At 35.4% G+C, this 14,717-nt stretch overlaps 1 protein-coding gene across 9 annotated transcripts in view; it reads left to right on the plus strand.

Moving 5' to 3' along the window:
* FSTL5 (follistatin like 5) overlaps positions 1–14,717 on the plus strand; it is an 875,733-nt gene that overhangs the window by 740,718 nt on the left and 120,298 nt on the right. For all 9 annotated transcript variants that reach the window (XM_077139637.1, XM_077139631.1, XM_077139629.1 and 6 more), the window contains one exon: positions 14,387–14,536. In XM_077139637.1, coding sequence (XP_076995752.1) covers positions 14,387–14,536 — 150 coding nt within the window. The remainder of the gene's footprint in view (positions 1–14,386; positions 14,537–14,717) is intronic.

Genomic DNA, 14,717 nt, shown 5'->3' on the forward strand with positions numbered 1-14,717 from the left:
CGATATTTTTATTTATTAACATTTATACCTTTACACATTTTATGCCCAGAAATGGAAATTTAACATTACTTTTTATGCATTTGCATTTTAGTAGCTATAGGAAATAAAAACGGAGCTACATACCAAACAATACAATACAATAATGCTGGAATTTAAAATTCCCCAAATGGTTACCTTTACCACAAATCTTTATTTCTTTGTGCTTCTTTGAAACACAGTATGGTTTTTCCCTATCAGCCTGAAGAACTTCCTTTAGCACTGCTTGTAGGGCAATTCTAGTGTTGACGTACTCCTTCAGTTTTTGTTTTTCTTACAATGTCCTAATCTCTTCCTCATTTCTGTAAGTATCATCAGATATAAAATTCTTGACTGGCAGTTGTTTTCCTTCAACAATTTTAGTATTTCAACCCACTGCCCTCTTACCTACATGGTTTCTGATGAAAAATCAGAACCCAAAACTTTTTGGGATTCCCTTGTGTATAATATATTGTTTTTCTCTTGCAGCTTTCAGATCTCTCTCCTTTTATTTTCCCATCTATATATAATGGGATTTATTTTTCTTCTTGCTTATTCTGTTTGATGCTCTCTGAGCTTCTTGGATGTGCATATTCATATCTTTTGCTAAGATTTGGAAGTTGCCTATCTTCATTCCTTTGACTGTTCCTCTTCCCCCTTCTTTTGTCTCTTTCTGCTGGTTCCATAAAGAATACATTAATATGCTTTGTGGTGTCCCACTGGTTTCTTAGACTTTCTTCACTGTTTTTTTATTCTTTTGTCTTTCTGATCCCTACCCTGAATCATTTCAATTTTCTTGTCGAGTACACAGACTCTTTCTTCTGCTAGCTCCAGTCTGCTCACTAAACCTTAATAGGAATTTTTCATTTAATTTATTTGGGTCTTCAACTCCAATAGTTATGTTTGGTTTCTTTTTAAAGTTTCTGTTTGTCTACTAAGATTCTGATATTGCTCATTCATTGCTATTTTGATGTCTTTTAGTGCTTTCTCAGTATTTTCCTTCAAGTCCTGGAACATTTTTAAGTTCAGTTTTTTAAAAGCTTTTTTTTTTTTTTTTTGATGTGTGCACATTCTGGTCTTCTCTGTTCTTATTTTCTCTATTTCCTTTGCATGAACCATTATTTCCTATTTCCTTGTTCTATGTTTCGCACTGTACATTTAAATACATTCAAATCTTAAGTCTGCAATGTATTACCTGGCATGAGTATTTGTTGATTTTATGATCAGGTGCTGATAAGTCAGATTTTCTTGAGCTTCAGCGTTCCTGTCAGGAAGGTCTGCCCAAGCTGAATGTAGAGTGCAGGTTTTTCCTGTCTTTCTGGGTCTTTGTCTTGTCCTGGGCCTTTGCCTATTAGTTGTTTTGGAGTTTCCCTGGTGTAGAGGTTTAGTGTGCCCTCTGTTTCCAAGAAGACCTTGCTCTCCCAGGTATTTGTTTGCAGCTCTCAATCCTTTGGCCCAGATTGTCCACCCCCTACAGGTTCTTACATTCCTTTCATTGTCTCAAGCGGCTTTTGTCTAGAGGGTATGTTCTGGGAAGGAATCACACTGGTAAAAACTCTCCTAAACCAGTATTTCCAAACTGAAACAGAGGACAGGGACCCACAGAGTGGGTGAAGATCAGCCGCAAAGCGCCCTGGGGAGAAGATCATGAAGGATAGTGTGCTGGTTTGAAAGGATTTGTGTCCCCTAGAAAAGCCATGTTTTAATCTAAATCCCATTTCTTTATGGCAGAATAATCTTTTCTTGATACTGTATGTTTGAAACTGTAATCAGACCATCTCCCTGGAGATGTGATGTAATCGAGAGTGGTTGTTAAACTGGATTAGGTGACGACATGTCTCCACCCATTTGGGTGGGTCTTGATAAGTTTCTGGAGTCCTATAAAAGAGGAAACATTTTGGACAATGAAGGAGATTTGGAGAGAGCAGAGAATGCTGCAGCACCATGAAGCAGACTCCCTGAGCCAGCGACCTTTAGAAATGAAGAAGGAAAATGCTTCCAGGGGAGCTTCATGAAGCCGGAAGCCAAGAGAGAAAGCTAGCAGATGACACTGTGTTCGCTATGTGCCCTTCCAGATGAGAAGCCCGGACTGTGTTTGCCATGTGCCTTCTCACTTGAGAGAGAAATCCTGGACTTCATCGGCCTTCTTAAACCAAGGTACCTTTCCCTGGATGGATGCCTTTGATTGGACATTTCTATAGGCTTGTTTTAATTGGGACATTTTCTTGGCCTTAGAACTGTAAACTAGCAACTTATTAAATTCCCCTTTTTAAAAGCCATTCTGTTTCTGGTGTTTTGCATTCTGGCAGCTAGCAAACTAGAACAAGCACTGAGAGCTTTACAATAAAAGTGCATGCTGAACTTTCTTGGCCTGTCCAGCAAATGCAACAGCCCCTCAACTAACTCTCCCCACAGACCTGAAGAAGCCCAGCCTCTGTAAGTCTGCAATATCTTCCCCATCCCCCATCCAGCACAGGTTGAAACAATGACTGCTACACCTGTTTCAGGGGCAGGTTAAAACAGTGGTTACCCTCAGAGCAGGCCCCAAGCAATCAGTTTTCATTAATCAAAAACACTGAGCAATGATTGTTCATGCCACACTTGGCCTTGGGAAAGAGGATTTTTGCATCCCTTTATGTTACCAGTCTGGGGCTGGATTCCAGGACTGCCTGCTTTAGTAAGGGGGATGTGTCCTGGTAGCTCTCACACAGAGAGAGCAATTTATTGTTCTTTACCATAATTTTTTAAGCTCTTCCTTCCACTCTTCCTTGGATACTGCATGGTGTTCTTTTGACCTCCAGAGTTCCAAAACAGTTGCTTCAGACAGTTCCTGCCTGTTTAATAGTTGTTTCAGTGGAAGAACTTGGTGGTGAAGCTTCCACTCTCTACCATCTTCCTACAATCCTCTCACCTCTATTTTAAGATGAATAATTTACTCCCTATGATATGAACAGAGGAGAATGAGCTTAGCATATTTAAAAGCATATGTCTAATATCATTTTCAGTGAAAAGTATCTCTTTAAAATGTAGCTTTCAACATACAATTATTTATTAATCTAATTTCACAAAAAGCCTTCTTATTTCTGATAGCTTACTTTTGAAAATTTTAGGAATATTTAAATATGGAATGAAATTAGAGCATATCTGATTATGTAATCAGTATATGTTTATGAAGATTTCATTTCAACTAAACACAAAGGCAGTTTTGGTGAACTCTGACTCAATATTGTTTTCACATTCTTATTCTGAATAGTTTTTCTGAGTTGGATAGTGTGGCAGGATCCCCATCTAAGTTGTCATAAAAAGTAAAACAAAATGTAAATCCATGGAGGGTGGATCAATGGTAGAATTCTCACCTGCCATGCAGGAGAGCCAGGTTTGATTGCTGGCCCATGCACTTCCCCCAAAAAGCAAACAAACCAACCAACAAAAAGAAAAAAAAAATCAATAAATAGTGCTGCAGTAATGGGATATTCACATGGAAAAATAATGAAATGTGATCCCTGCCATACAGATACAAAAAAAAAAAAGTAAACCTATGCACAAAATGTTAATAAGATCATTTGAATAAAATGTGCCATTTATCTAAATCTTTCCCACCTAAAATGAAGAAAAAAGGTAGCTACAGAGCAATTAATCCTTTAAAGTAACACGTATTTAAAGTTTTCAAAAAATGATTAAAAAAATAAATTGGTCTCTTATCCTGGTTCATTTAATTCATAAAAACACAACAAAATACCTACACAAATTATTTTTCCTGTATCTTTTCACCATTTAACTATAAGAAACTGAATGTGAGGTCGTTTATAGTAATAATTGCACAATAAATTATATTAATTTTATCAAAATTATTTTGGGTTAAATATAATATTCATTTTACTCATTCTTATGTGGAACAAATTTAAGTGTAAATTACAGTAAAGTTTTAAAATAGAAACGTGTATAATCAACTCTAGAACCCTTATAATTTTTTTGGAAGATAAATATACTACCCTTCAGAGTAAATTTTTCTCAGTCGGTATCATTCTTACAACACCTGTTAAGCTTGCCTTCTCTTACGGCATTTCTGTGCTGGACAATATGAGAAGATGAAACAACGCGATCAAAAGAACCTGCTGATGACAGCACTGTGAGATAAATGCCCAGTGGAAAAAAGCTCAATTGCTTATGTGGTATTATCCTGTATTGAACTCAGTGCAAATATCCCCAAATTAGAAAGTTAACACCGTTTATGTTTCTGGGTCAACATTTTTTAAATAGTTGCAAGTTAGAGCTATTCCTAAGGAAGGACTACATATGCATATTTGGAAAGGTAATCTATATCCTGTCTTGGTCCTAGCTCATGTCCCCCAAAAGACAAATCTTTAAAATGTGGATTATTAGAACTCAGTCGTCACTATTCAAAAGAGAGATGAACATTTTAAGGAGAAAATAAAATACGTATACCTCATCTGATGTTCCACCTCATTGAAATTATTTGGTGTTTTTCACCCTCAAAATTTGATTTTGTTTTACCATTATCCTATGGAGACATTTTAATTTACTCAACTAAAATATAGTGAATTTGAAGCAACATGGTAAATTAATCCAACTGGGTGTCATTTTTTAAATATCTTAAAAATTATCAGTTTTATTTCTATGGGCTTATTTTCTGTTTTCTGATCATATTAATATACTAAATATAAACTTTGCAATGTCAGAGATTTTTCTCTTCTGTTCTATAGGCATTGAAAATTTAATGCCCACCAAATTTATTTTTCAAATCATCCGTTCTTACCTAATTCAATATTTTTATAAACCAGTACACCATTTTCCCTTTAAACAGAGTAGAAATAATTCATATAACTTTATTTACCTTTTATGAAAATAATTGGCAAAATCCTAAATTAATTGTCTCAATTTCCAGATGAGAAAACTAGAAAAATCAAATTATTTGATCAATGTCACTAAATTGGCAAATGATAGAGTGAAAAAATTTGTTTCTACTGACCAGATATGTAACAATTGCTGTACTTAAAGAAGCGCCTTGAAATTCTCAAATATCCACAAAGAGATTTTTTAAAAATATTTTGGAAAATCAGAAATAAATTTGTATCAAAAATATGTAGACTGATGCATTTTTAATGAAATTTAACTCATGGAGATTTTCTATATGAAAATAACAGGTAATTTATTGATCACTTGCCCTTTACAAATATCATTTCATTCAATCCTTACAATGACCCTGTGAGATAGAATTATTTTATCCATTCTACCAATGAATTAAATGAGTCTTCAAAGGAGTATTTACTTCACTAATATAAATGTTAACCATTCCATTTCAGTCTTTTTGTCCCCAAAGCCTGCTTTCTTAACCTCTCCAATATAGTTTTCTAAAGATTAACCAGTCTTTGGTTTATGCTATCATAGCATTATTAACTGTATTTTCATTTTATCTCTGAAAGTCTGAATACAAATTTATAATAAATGAAAGTGTGAACTTTCCTGTAATGTAGCCTTTGTATCTTATATATCCTACAAATAAAATAATCCTGCAAGACAATGTTCCAATATGCCTCCAAATTAAGGCAAATACAGCTCCTAAATTGTCATGACAGCATGTGCTGAGCAAAATGAGCTAGGCTTATTATGAACATTTTACTAAATGAAATGGCAAATAGAATGTGATAAATCTAACATGTCTAATTTTATAAAGCTACTTGTACTGGTTGGGTGATAGAAAGTGATTTTGATTAAAAATCGATGAACTACTCTAACTTCGACGCAGTTAAAAATCATCAAATAAGGGGTATATTCATTGATTTTAAATTACTTAATGCATTATTGCAAGGACACATTTGTAAAATATTGCAAAGCAAGATAAAAAGAATACATTAAAACTAGCGTGGTCACAAATAGATTAGCTTGAAATTGTGGATTTGTAATTGGTTATGAAAAATATCCTGAGAATCTCATCATAAACTTCCTTGTTTTACTGGCTTTGATTTATGAGAAAATGCAAAATCCTCATTGATCACAATTATCTACATTCTATTACATATGTTAAAATGATCACTGCTTTTCAGGTGTGCCATTACTCGCTGTTCTGTTGACCATAATAAACTCAGATGATGCCAGCCTTGGATACAAAACAGATTTAAGAGAAAAAAAGAGAGAAAGAAGAAAGTGTTTGGGAAAGGGGGTGGGGAGCTCCTGAACAAAATAACCAGCATCAGTTCTTTTTTTAACTTTTTTTAACCAGTGGGTACTTTTCATCACATTTAATCCTCCAGTCCGTCTTGACAACACCCAAACAAGTCTAATTCCTGTTCAAGGAGTTAGTGCCGGTGACCGCACCCATGGGTATTGTGATGATGCAAAATTGCTGTAAATGTTTCTAAATGGTTGTTTTCCATTTCTATGTTTATTTCAGCTGGTAGTAATAGTATGATGACTAAGTGATCCACAGATCATGTTTTGAATAGTGCTGCTCTAGAATTTACTTTCTCATTGACCATGAATGACATGGCATGGCATTCAACTTCATGATTGAGGAAGTACATTTCTTGACATTTTTTTTTAGTGGAGGGAGCAGGCTTTTCTAAGTGACATTAAACTAGTATTTCCTGAGCGTATATTGTGCCTTCACCTTCATGCTAGAAAATGCAGAAATATAAGAATAGCAAAGGATAACGCTTTAGTTGGAGAGGGCAATATGTGATTAAGTGATAAATTGTATGGCACAAAATATAAATGCTCTGAAATTTTAGATAAAGGAAAATCAGTAAAACCCAAAGCAATTAGGAATGCTACATGGAGGTACTGGGAATGTGGTTGCCAAATACAGAACAAAAATAATTTAATTAATAAAATAGTGTACCATTCAATAACTAGGAAAAATAATTGTTTTTTATGAAATATTGAGGAGAAAGTTCTAACTAGAAGACAGGGAGTTGTTGGAGAGCAATGCAGATAACAGTTATACATTTTAATAAGATTTATTATTATTATTATTGTTATTAACATAAGAGGGACACTAGGAGAGAATATTTGAAGGAAAATCCAAAGCAAATAGAAAGGATGTTGTTGATAATTCTTCCTCTTCTGTATGAGGCAATCTTATGCATTATTTCTGACCTTATATTTCATGGAGCAATTGTCAGTAAAAGCACGAAAATTCCAATTCAATCATCAAAAACTGCCAAGGAGGAAACACTGCTGCTGGCCTTAGGAAACAGGTTGGTAGAGAAGCAGAGAAGGAGAAACAATGCCAAAGTACTAAAACCAATTTATTGTCAACACTAGTGAGTAGATAAACTAGAAGACTAGACCTTCAGTTCTGCATGTTCTCAAACATAAAGGATTTATATAGTTATCATAGCACAAAAGTCTCTCTCCCTTCCTTTGACTCAAATAAAAGTTTTCATGCAGTACCTCTCCTAGGGGAATATATCTACTGGCCCTTAGGTGGCTCCATTTTGCTACCTAAACCAATGTCCCAAATGGGTGCATACTTCCTGGTCACCTTGTTTGTTTCATGGCAGTTTTGCTTTCTTGATAATACTAGTGGCAATTGGTTTTCATCTTCATCTGTGTAAATTACATAGTGCTTTTGTAATCCAAATTTGCGGAGAATCAGAGAATTTCGGTATATGGCCTGCCTTTTCAGTGTTTTTGCTTACCAGCCTCCTGGCCCTGCATGTTATTCTTTAAATAATTCTCTATTTTTTCCTAAAAAAAAGAATATTTTATATATCAAATGTACTTATGTTTAACATATAATTTTGTAAATGATTTGTATTGTCAGCTGTTCTTTGTTATTGTACTACACAGTATCTTTGTTATTTTATAAAGTTAAGTTTTTTAACTGTCCTAATATAAATTAATCTTTATTATAATGCTTATATATCTCTATCTCTGTTATATATTATCAGTCATCTATCTATCAATTAATTGATATATCTATCTATCTCCCTACTTGTGCTGGTTTGAGGCTGTTGTGTACCCCAGAAATCTGTATTCTTTTTCCTAATCCAGTCTAGTGGAGGCAGACCCAAGGTTTAGGGTGGGACATTTTGATTAGATTGTTTCCATGGAGGTGTGACCCACTCAATTGTAGGTGGAATTTTTTTGATTAGGTGGTTTCCATAGAGATGCATCTCCACTTACTCAAGGTGGGTAGCCTACTGGAATCCTTTGAGAGAGAACTATTTTGGAAAAAGTTTCAGAGCTGACACAGACTGAGCAGTTTGTAGATGCAGAAAGAAAATGCCCCCAGGAAGGCTGTTTGAAATGAGAAACCAGGAGAATGCCAGCAGACATTGCCAGAAACCAGGAGAGAAAGCTAGCACATGTCGTCATGTACCTTCTCAGTCAACAGAGAAACCCCAAACGTCTGGGCCCTTTCTTGAGTCAAGTTGTCTTTCTCTGGATGCCTTAGTTTGTACATTTTTATGCTCTTCGAACTGTGAACTTGTAATTTAATAAATTCCCTTTGCAAAAGCTAACCCATTTCTGGTATATTGCATTCCAGCAGCCTTAGCAAATCAAAACACTACCTATCTATGAATCTGTGAATGTATCTGTGTGTGTGTATTTTACCTTTTCTTTGATGTCTCTGGTTGTTTTTGTATTACATTTAATTTTTCCTTCATTATGACAGATTGATTAATTTTAATATATCTCCATTTCAAATTATCCACTCAAAAAATTTTTCTGAAAAGAGTCTGAAGGAGGAAGGCCTTGTGAATAACAAGGCTGGGATTTATCCATGGGTTTCACCTGACCATGATAATAAAATCATTCTGAATGAATGTGCTTTCAGAGTAATGGAGTGTGAAGGCAACAGAGCAGGAAACCAGAGTCTGAGACTTGGGTTTAAGGGAACCACAATTAGGGAACAGAAGGAAAAGAAAGCATCAAAGGCAGACAGAATTGAACTAATAGAATTAAATGAAAAATTAGAATAGTGAAATGCCCTCGAACAGGAGTCAGCAAACTTATTCTATAAAGAACCAGGAGATAAGTATCTTCCACCTTGTAGACCATACGAAGTCTTGCTCATTAGAGCATGAAAGCATCCATTGACAATATTTAAACAAATGTTTAAATTATAAATTATATTAAATTATTAATAATGTTTAAACAATGTTAAATATAATGTTTACATGTTATGAAATAGTGTTCTTCTTCGGATGTTTTTTTACAATTAAAAAATGCAAAAACATTCTCTAGCTGCTGGGTCATACCAAAAAAGGCAGTGGAGTGGATTTGAAACAGGGGCCATTGTTTGCTGATCCTTCCCTTAGAAGCATGAAAGGAGTGTCAGAAATAGCTAAATGCCGCAGGAGTTATAAGCAACTTGAGACCAGGCACTCTGTTATATTCATCTTTTGTTTCCAAACATATCTTGGTACAATTCCCTTTGCATAGTAAGTTCTCAATAAATACTTCTTGACAAGAACTGAAGGCTAATCATTTGAAATTCCAAAGAAACTGGTGGCCTTTAAGACATCTATTTTGTGATAGTTAAGATCATGAAAACCAGTTTAAAGAGATGCTTAGAGTTAAAGGCCAGAAAATTGAAGTAAAGTTCTAGATAGCTTGTACAAAAGTCTGGAGAAAAATTGGTAAATGATTGGAAGGACAAACAGATTAATTAAAATAAATTTGTTTTTTTTCGTTTGTTTTTAAATTTAAGAGGAAATATGCATATTTGAATGCTTGGAGACATAAAGTTCTAAATGAAATATAAGATAGGTCTTTCTAATGGCAGGGGATTGAGGACAGATAGTCTAAGCATAGCGTGAAAGATGAGAAGAAGGGATGATAGCAGAAATTTGTTGAGTTGGATGCAAGGAAAATAGAGATATCATGTCGAATAACGTTAGGCTTCTCTATGAACGATGTAGGATGTACTGAGTATGGGGCTATGAAGAGGAAGAGGAAGGAAAATAGGAATTTGGCACTGCAAGGGAAAAGTGTTTTCAAAAGATAATCAGTAAAATAAAAAAAAATGACAATGTCATAGAAGACATATAAATAATACACTCAGTCCTACTCATCTTTATCAAATTAGATACCATTTTAATTGCTAGGTGAAAACTTCAACCACTAATACTCATATATATTGTACTTTAAAATTCTGGAAGAGGATAATACATACACAGGAAATATATGATTAACTATGGAAATGATCTGAATATAATGAGATAAATTGTAATTGTGAACTTGAATTTTTTTCTTGACTTTCATCCTTACTCTAATATCTTTCTAATCTCTGTCACTCTAAATGCTAGTGAATCTTTCTATAAAAAGTGAGTCAATGGTACCTTTGATATAATTCCTGACAATTTTCCTCATCAACACATATTATCTTAGTCTTATTTTGCACCTCTGACTTTTTTTCACCTTTCTCCTTTTCCATTAAATGCCTAATGCATGTGAAAAAAATTATTATTCAACTTCCAGCCATGGAAGTAAATATTAATTCAAGTAATCTGAACAAAAATAAGAGTGCTATTGTAAAATGAGACTTAATAGTCTATAATCAGCAATAATGGCATAAGTGAAGCAAAGAAAATTCAGGGTGATGATCAGGAAACTTTTAATGGCTTTGTCAAAATGATTTTAAGTCTGGTCAGAGATATCTTATGGGGAAAGCATGCAAACAGAAAGTAATTCCCGTTTATTTTACTGTTAAATAGTTTTGTAGCATGAAAAGGGGTGGAAATTGCTCCAGGTTCAGCAAATGTTCGGTTGACAGTCGTGTCAGGTCAGTCACTTTTTCCATTTAGGCAGGTTTTGTTGCTAGCTTTTATGGAGGAGCAAAGAATTTGTAAACAATTTTCCCATATTCAGAGTCTTTCATCAATGCCAAATCCCATATTTTCCCCACCTCTCCCAACCTCTCATGTACATATCCCATATACTGTTTGTTTCTACCAAAATGAATTCTTGTCAAGACATTCAATATTCTCCTGAAGAAAAAAGTTTGACATAGAAAAGAATGGTTCAGTAGGAATTGATGAATGCAATTTCAGCATCCTCTTCCGGGCGTGTGCTGGGATAGACTTCTGCCTCGGGTCTTGTACTCCTTTCCCCAATGGTGCCATGATAATACTAAGGTTGACCTCATGGCAGTCATCACACAATGATTACACCACATTGCGTGTAATGGAGTTAATTTCATAACTTCCAAACTGTGTGAAGTGTCTGTATTAGTTTCTAGGGCTGCTATGACAAATGAGCATAAATTCAGCCACTTAAAACAACAGAAAATTATCGTCTGCCAGTTCTGGAAGACGGAAGTCAAAAATCAAGGTATTGGCAGGGCCAGGCTCTATCTGAAACCTGTGGAGAAGAAACACTTCTTGGCTATTCTAGCCTTTGACATTTGCTGCAATCCTCCATGGTCCTTGGTTTGCAGCTACAGCTTTTCAGCCTCTGCTTCTGCTATCACTTGGAGTTCCATCCTGGGTCTGTGTGTCTGTCTCTTTTACCGTTTTTATAATCCAAGCATATTGGATTAAGAAACCACCCTACTCCACTATGATCTCATTTTAACTAATGTGATTTACAGTGACCCTGTTCCCTATGTTCCATATGTATGTCAGTGTTACATACATATGAGTGTATGTTACATCATAATGTCCTGGGGATTTGGGCTTCAAAATAACTTTTTGTGTGATACAGTTCAATACATAACTGCATCCATACGTTAAATGCTTCCCTTGCTTCCTTCTTAGAAGTGTGGAATGACCTTGTGAGGTTCAGAGGCAAACAGTACACATTCCTGGTGGCTCGGCTGTATCTGGCAACTACTGGACTGGATATTTCAAAGCAATGGACCGGGTTGAAGAGGGTGGATCCTGGAGGGGCTCTTGTCCTGTCTGACTCTAGTTGAGATAGGCACAGGCCCACACTTTTGTTCTCTGTGCCCTATTTTTCTTGCTGACTTTAAGCCCACAGAAAAAGCCTTGGTCTGCAGCTATCTGCAAACAAACATGCCAGTCACCGGTCCCCTCACCTTCACCGGGAAACTGGGTGTCTTCCCACCCAGCACCTGTGCTCGCTCTGCAGAGAGACAGTGGGGGGCCTGGGGCTTCTATGGAGGCTCCCCAGGCAGCGCAAAGAATTAGTTAGTGCCCGGCAACCTGGAATACTGCAGGGGCCAAGGGGAAGGCAAGGGTGCCTGGCCCAAGGAAGAGGAACCCGTCCAGTGTGCTTGCACCCTGCAATCCCCTGAGCTGTGGGACCCCAATTGTGCAAGGACCTGGGCTCAGATATGTGAAAGAAAACAATAAACAACAATAACAACAACAACAGAAAAATGTAATGGGCGCTCCATATACAGCCAGAATTAACTCTCAAGTTTGGAGAACGTAAATCCCAGACCACGTAAGGTTTCTTTCACAAGTGTTCTGGCTTTTACATTATTTTCCAAGTCGTAGGCAAGCAGAAAAATGAACGTTTTTGTTTGTCTGAGGAGGATTGCACCGTTGAGGACTTTCATTTAATGACTAAATCTCAAATATTATTGTCAAGTATTATCTTCTTATGAAAAGAAATGCTTAGTGGTGTTGATAAACCCTATATATATATATATATATATATATATATATATATATATATATATATATAACCTATAGAGAGAGAGAGAACAGATTAAATACCAAATTGAATTTTTTTTTAAATTGGAAATAACACCTTGTTATAATTAAATAATATAAATACATATATTTTTATTATTTAATGTTTTTAATGTAAGCAGTGAATGGGATCCCTGCTAAAAAGAGCACTTAAACCAGAGAGAAAACAGTATTTTAATTTGGTTTGAGATAGTAAATGAACTGTGCAAATCTGTGAAATTAGACCTCAGTCTTCAATTTGGAGGCCTAAATAGTAAAGCAAGTGCAACGGGGTGGGGTAAATGGTCATCATTGTGTTTTATTTAAAGCATTGCTTATCAGTTGCAACATTCCCACCTTGAGCACAGCTCCCTGAAGATAAAGTGGGAGGAAGTGAACCACTGCCTGCTGTTTTGTGGTGGTTGTTCATTATTTAGACTTGTGTTATTCTGCACCTGCTTTTCTCTGCTTTTTACTATTCTGTTTCATTTATCCCACAGGTCTTCTTTCCAGGTAGGAATGCCATCCTACTTTATTCCAGACATAGTATTGATAAAGAAAAGTATCTCTACCTGTAAACCACTTAGCTATGGCTTCAGTTCATTTGACCTTTAGTCTTTGTCACACATGAAATAAAGGCTAGAACTAGAGGAACATCGATCTAAAGTTCTTCTTCATCAAGTGATTTGTGAGTCCTTCATGGAAAAGAGCAAAAGTATCCCCAAGGATGGTGAAAGAAAATCTCTTTGTTTCTCATCTCAGTTGAAATTTTAAAAATTAAGAAAGATAATTTAGGGAAGGCTTTTTATAAACTGTTCACCGAATCTTCTTATTCATGGTGTTTCTGTGCGTAAAGTGAGTGAATTACTGAATGATTAGAACAGCAAATAAAATAAAAATCTGAAACCCAAAATATTGAGTTAAATGGTATTTCTAACTTGCTTGTACTTGTGATATGTCTCCCGGCATGAATCTTAAAGGTTTGCTTGCTCCTTCAACATTCATTTGTTGAATAAAGTATAGGAATGGAGGAAACAAAGCATACTTTTCCCCATTTATGGTCGTCTGGCAAAAACCATACAATCTCCAACCAGAAGGCAGTTTGAAGTTAACAGAGCAGAATAACAAGCCTCTTGCAGATTAAAGGATTTTGTGAACTTTGGCGCTGATACTCACCAAGCTGAGCAGATTAAATGCCAAATTGAAAAAAACTTTAAAAATTGGAAATAACACTTCGTTAAATATTAATGTTCCTAACATCTGATTAGCCACCAATTAAAAGACTTCTCCAGTCATCTGAAAGGGCTTTGGAAAATATTTTGAAGCTCTAGCACCATGATGTATGTTCCATGGAAGTAGCCATTCATGTTATAGGAACTTCACCATGTATTTCATTGTGACATTTCTTAACTGGAAAAAAAAAAAAGCTAAAGTCACTGGGGATAGAGGAATAATGTATTTCTTTTGTATGTCCAAGTCACTGAATTATAAACAAATAGTAACTAATGAAAGGCCTGCATTTCACTAGAAAAGTACATGTTTAAGAACCTGGACTGTATTTTAATGTTTGCATTGATTTCTCTGCACACTGAATGAGCTCAGAATATACCCTACTATTTTATTTTATTTAACTTCTTAATTATTATGTTTTACTTTTGATGCTGAAGTTAGTAAAGTACCAAACATTGATTTCACCTATAGTATTGTGGAGTCTGTGTTGTGATTTAAGATATTTATTTCATTTTCTGTTCCCTAAATTATAGGATGAAGTCTGTCCCAAAACTGAAGGAGATGAAGTTCAGAGGTGTGTGTGGGCCACAGCTGTAAATGTCAAAGACAAGTTTATTTATGTTGCTCAGCCGACATTGGACAGAATCCTTATCGTTGATGTGCAGTCGCAAAAAGTGGTTCAGGTACCAATGATTTCAACTTTTGAAAGTAAACATTAAAAAAAAATTAAGTTAATGCAATAATCTTACCAGGTAACTAGTGTATTGTAATTTAATTGTCATTGATAACCAATTTCAATATGTGGAACACTGGGGAAATATTTATTTTCTGTAAACCCTAATCACACTGTGCAACTTGAGCCTA

This window comes from Tamandua tetradactyla, chromosome 22, assembly GCF_023851605.1.
Source record: "Tamandua tetradactyla isolate mTamTet1 chromosome 22, mTamTet1.pri, whole genome shotgun sequence".
In the NCBI taxonomy this organism is placed as follows: domain Eukaryota; kingdom Metazoa; phylum Chordata; class Mammalia; order Pilosa; family Myrmecophagidae; genus Tamandua; species Tamandua tetradactyla.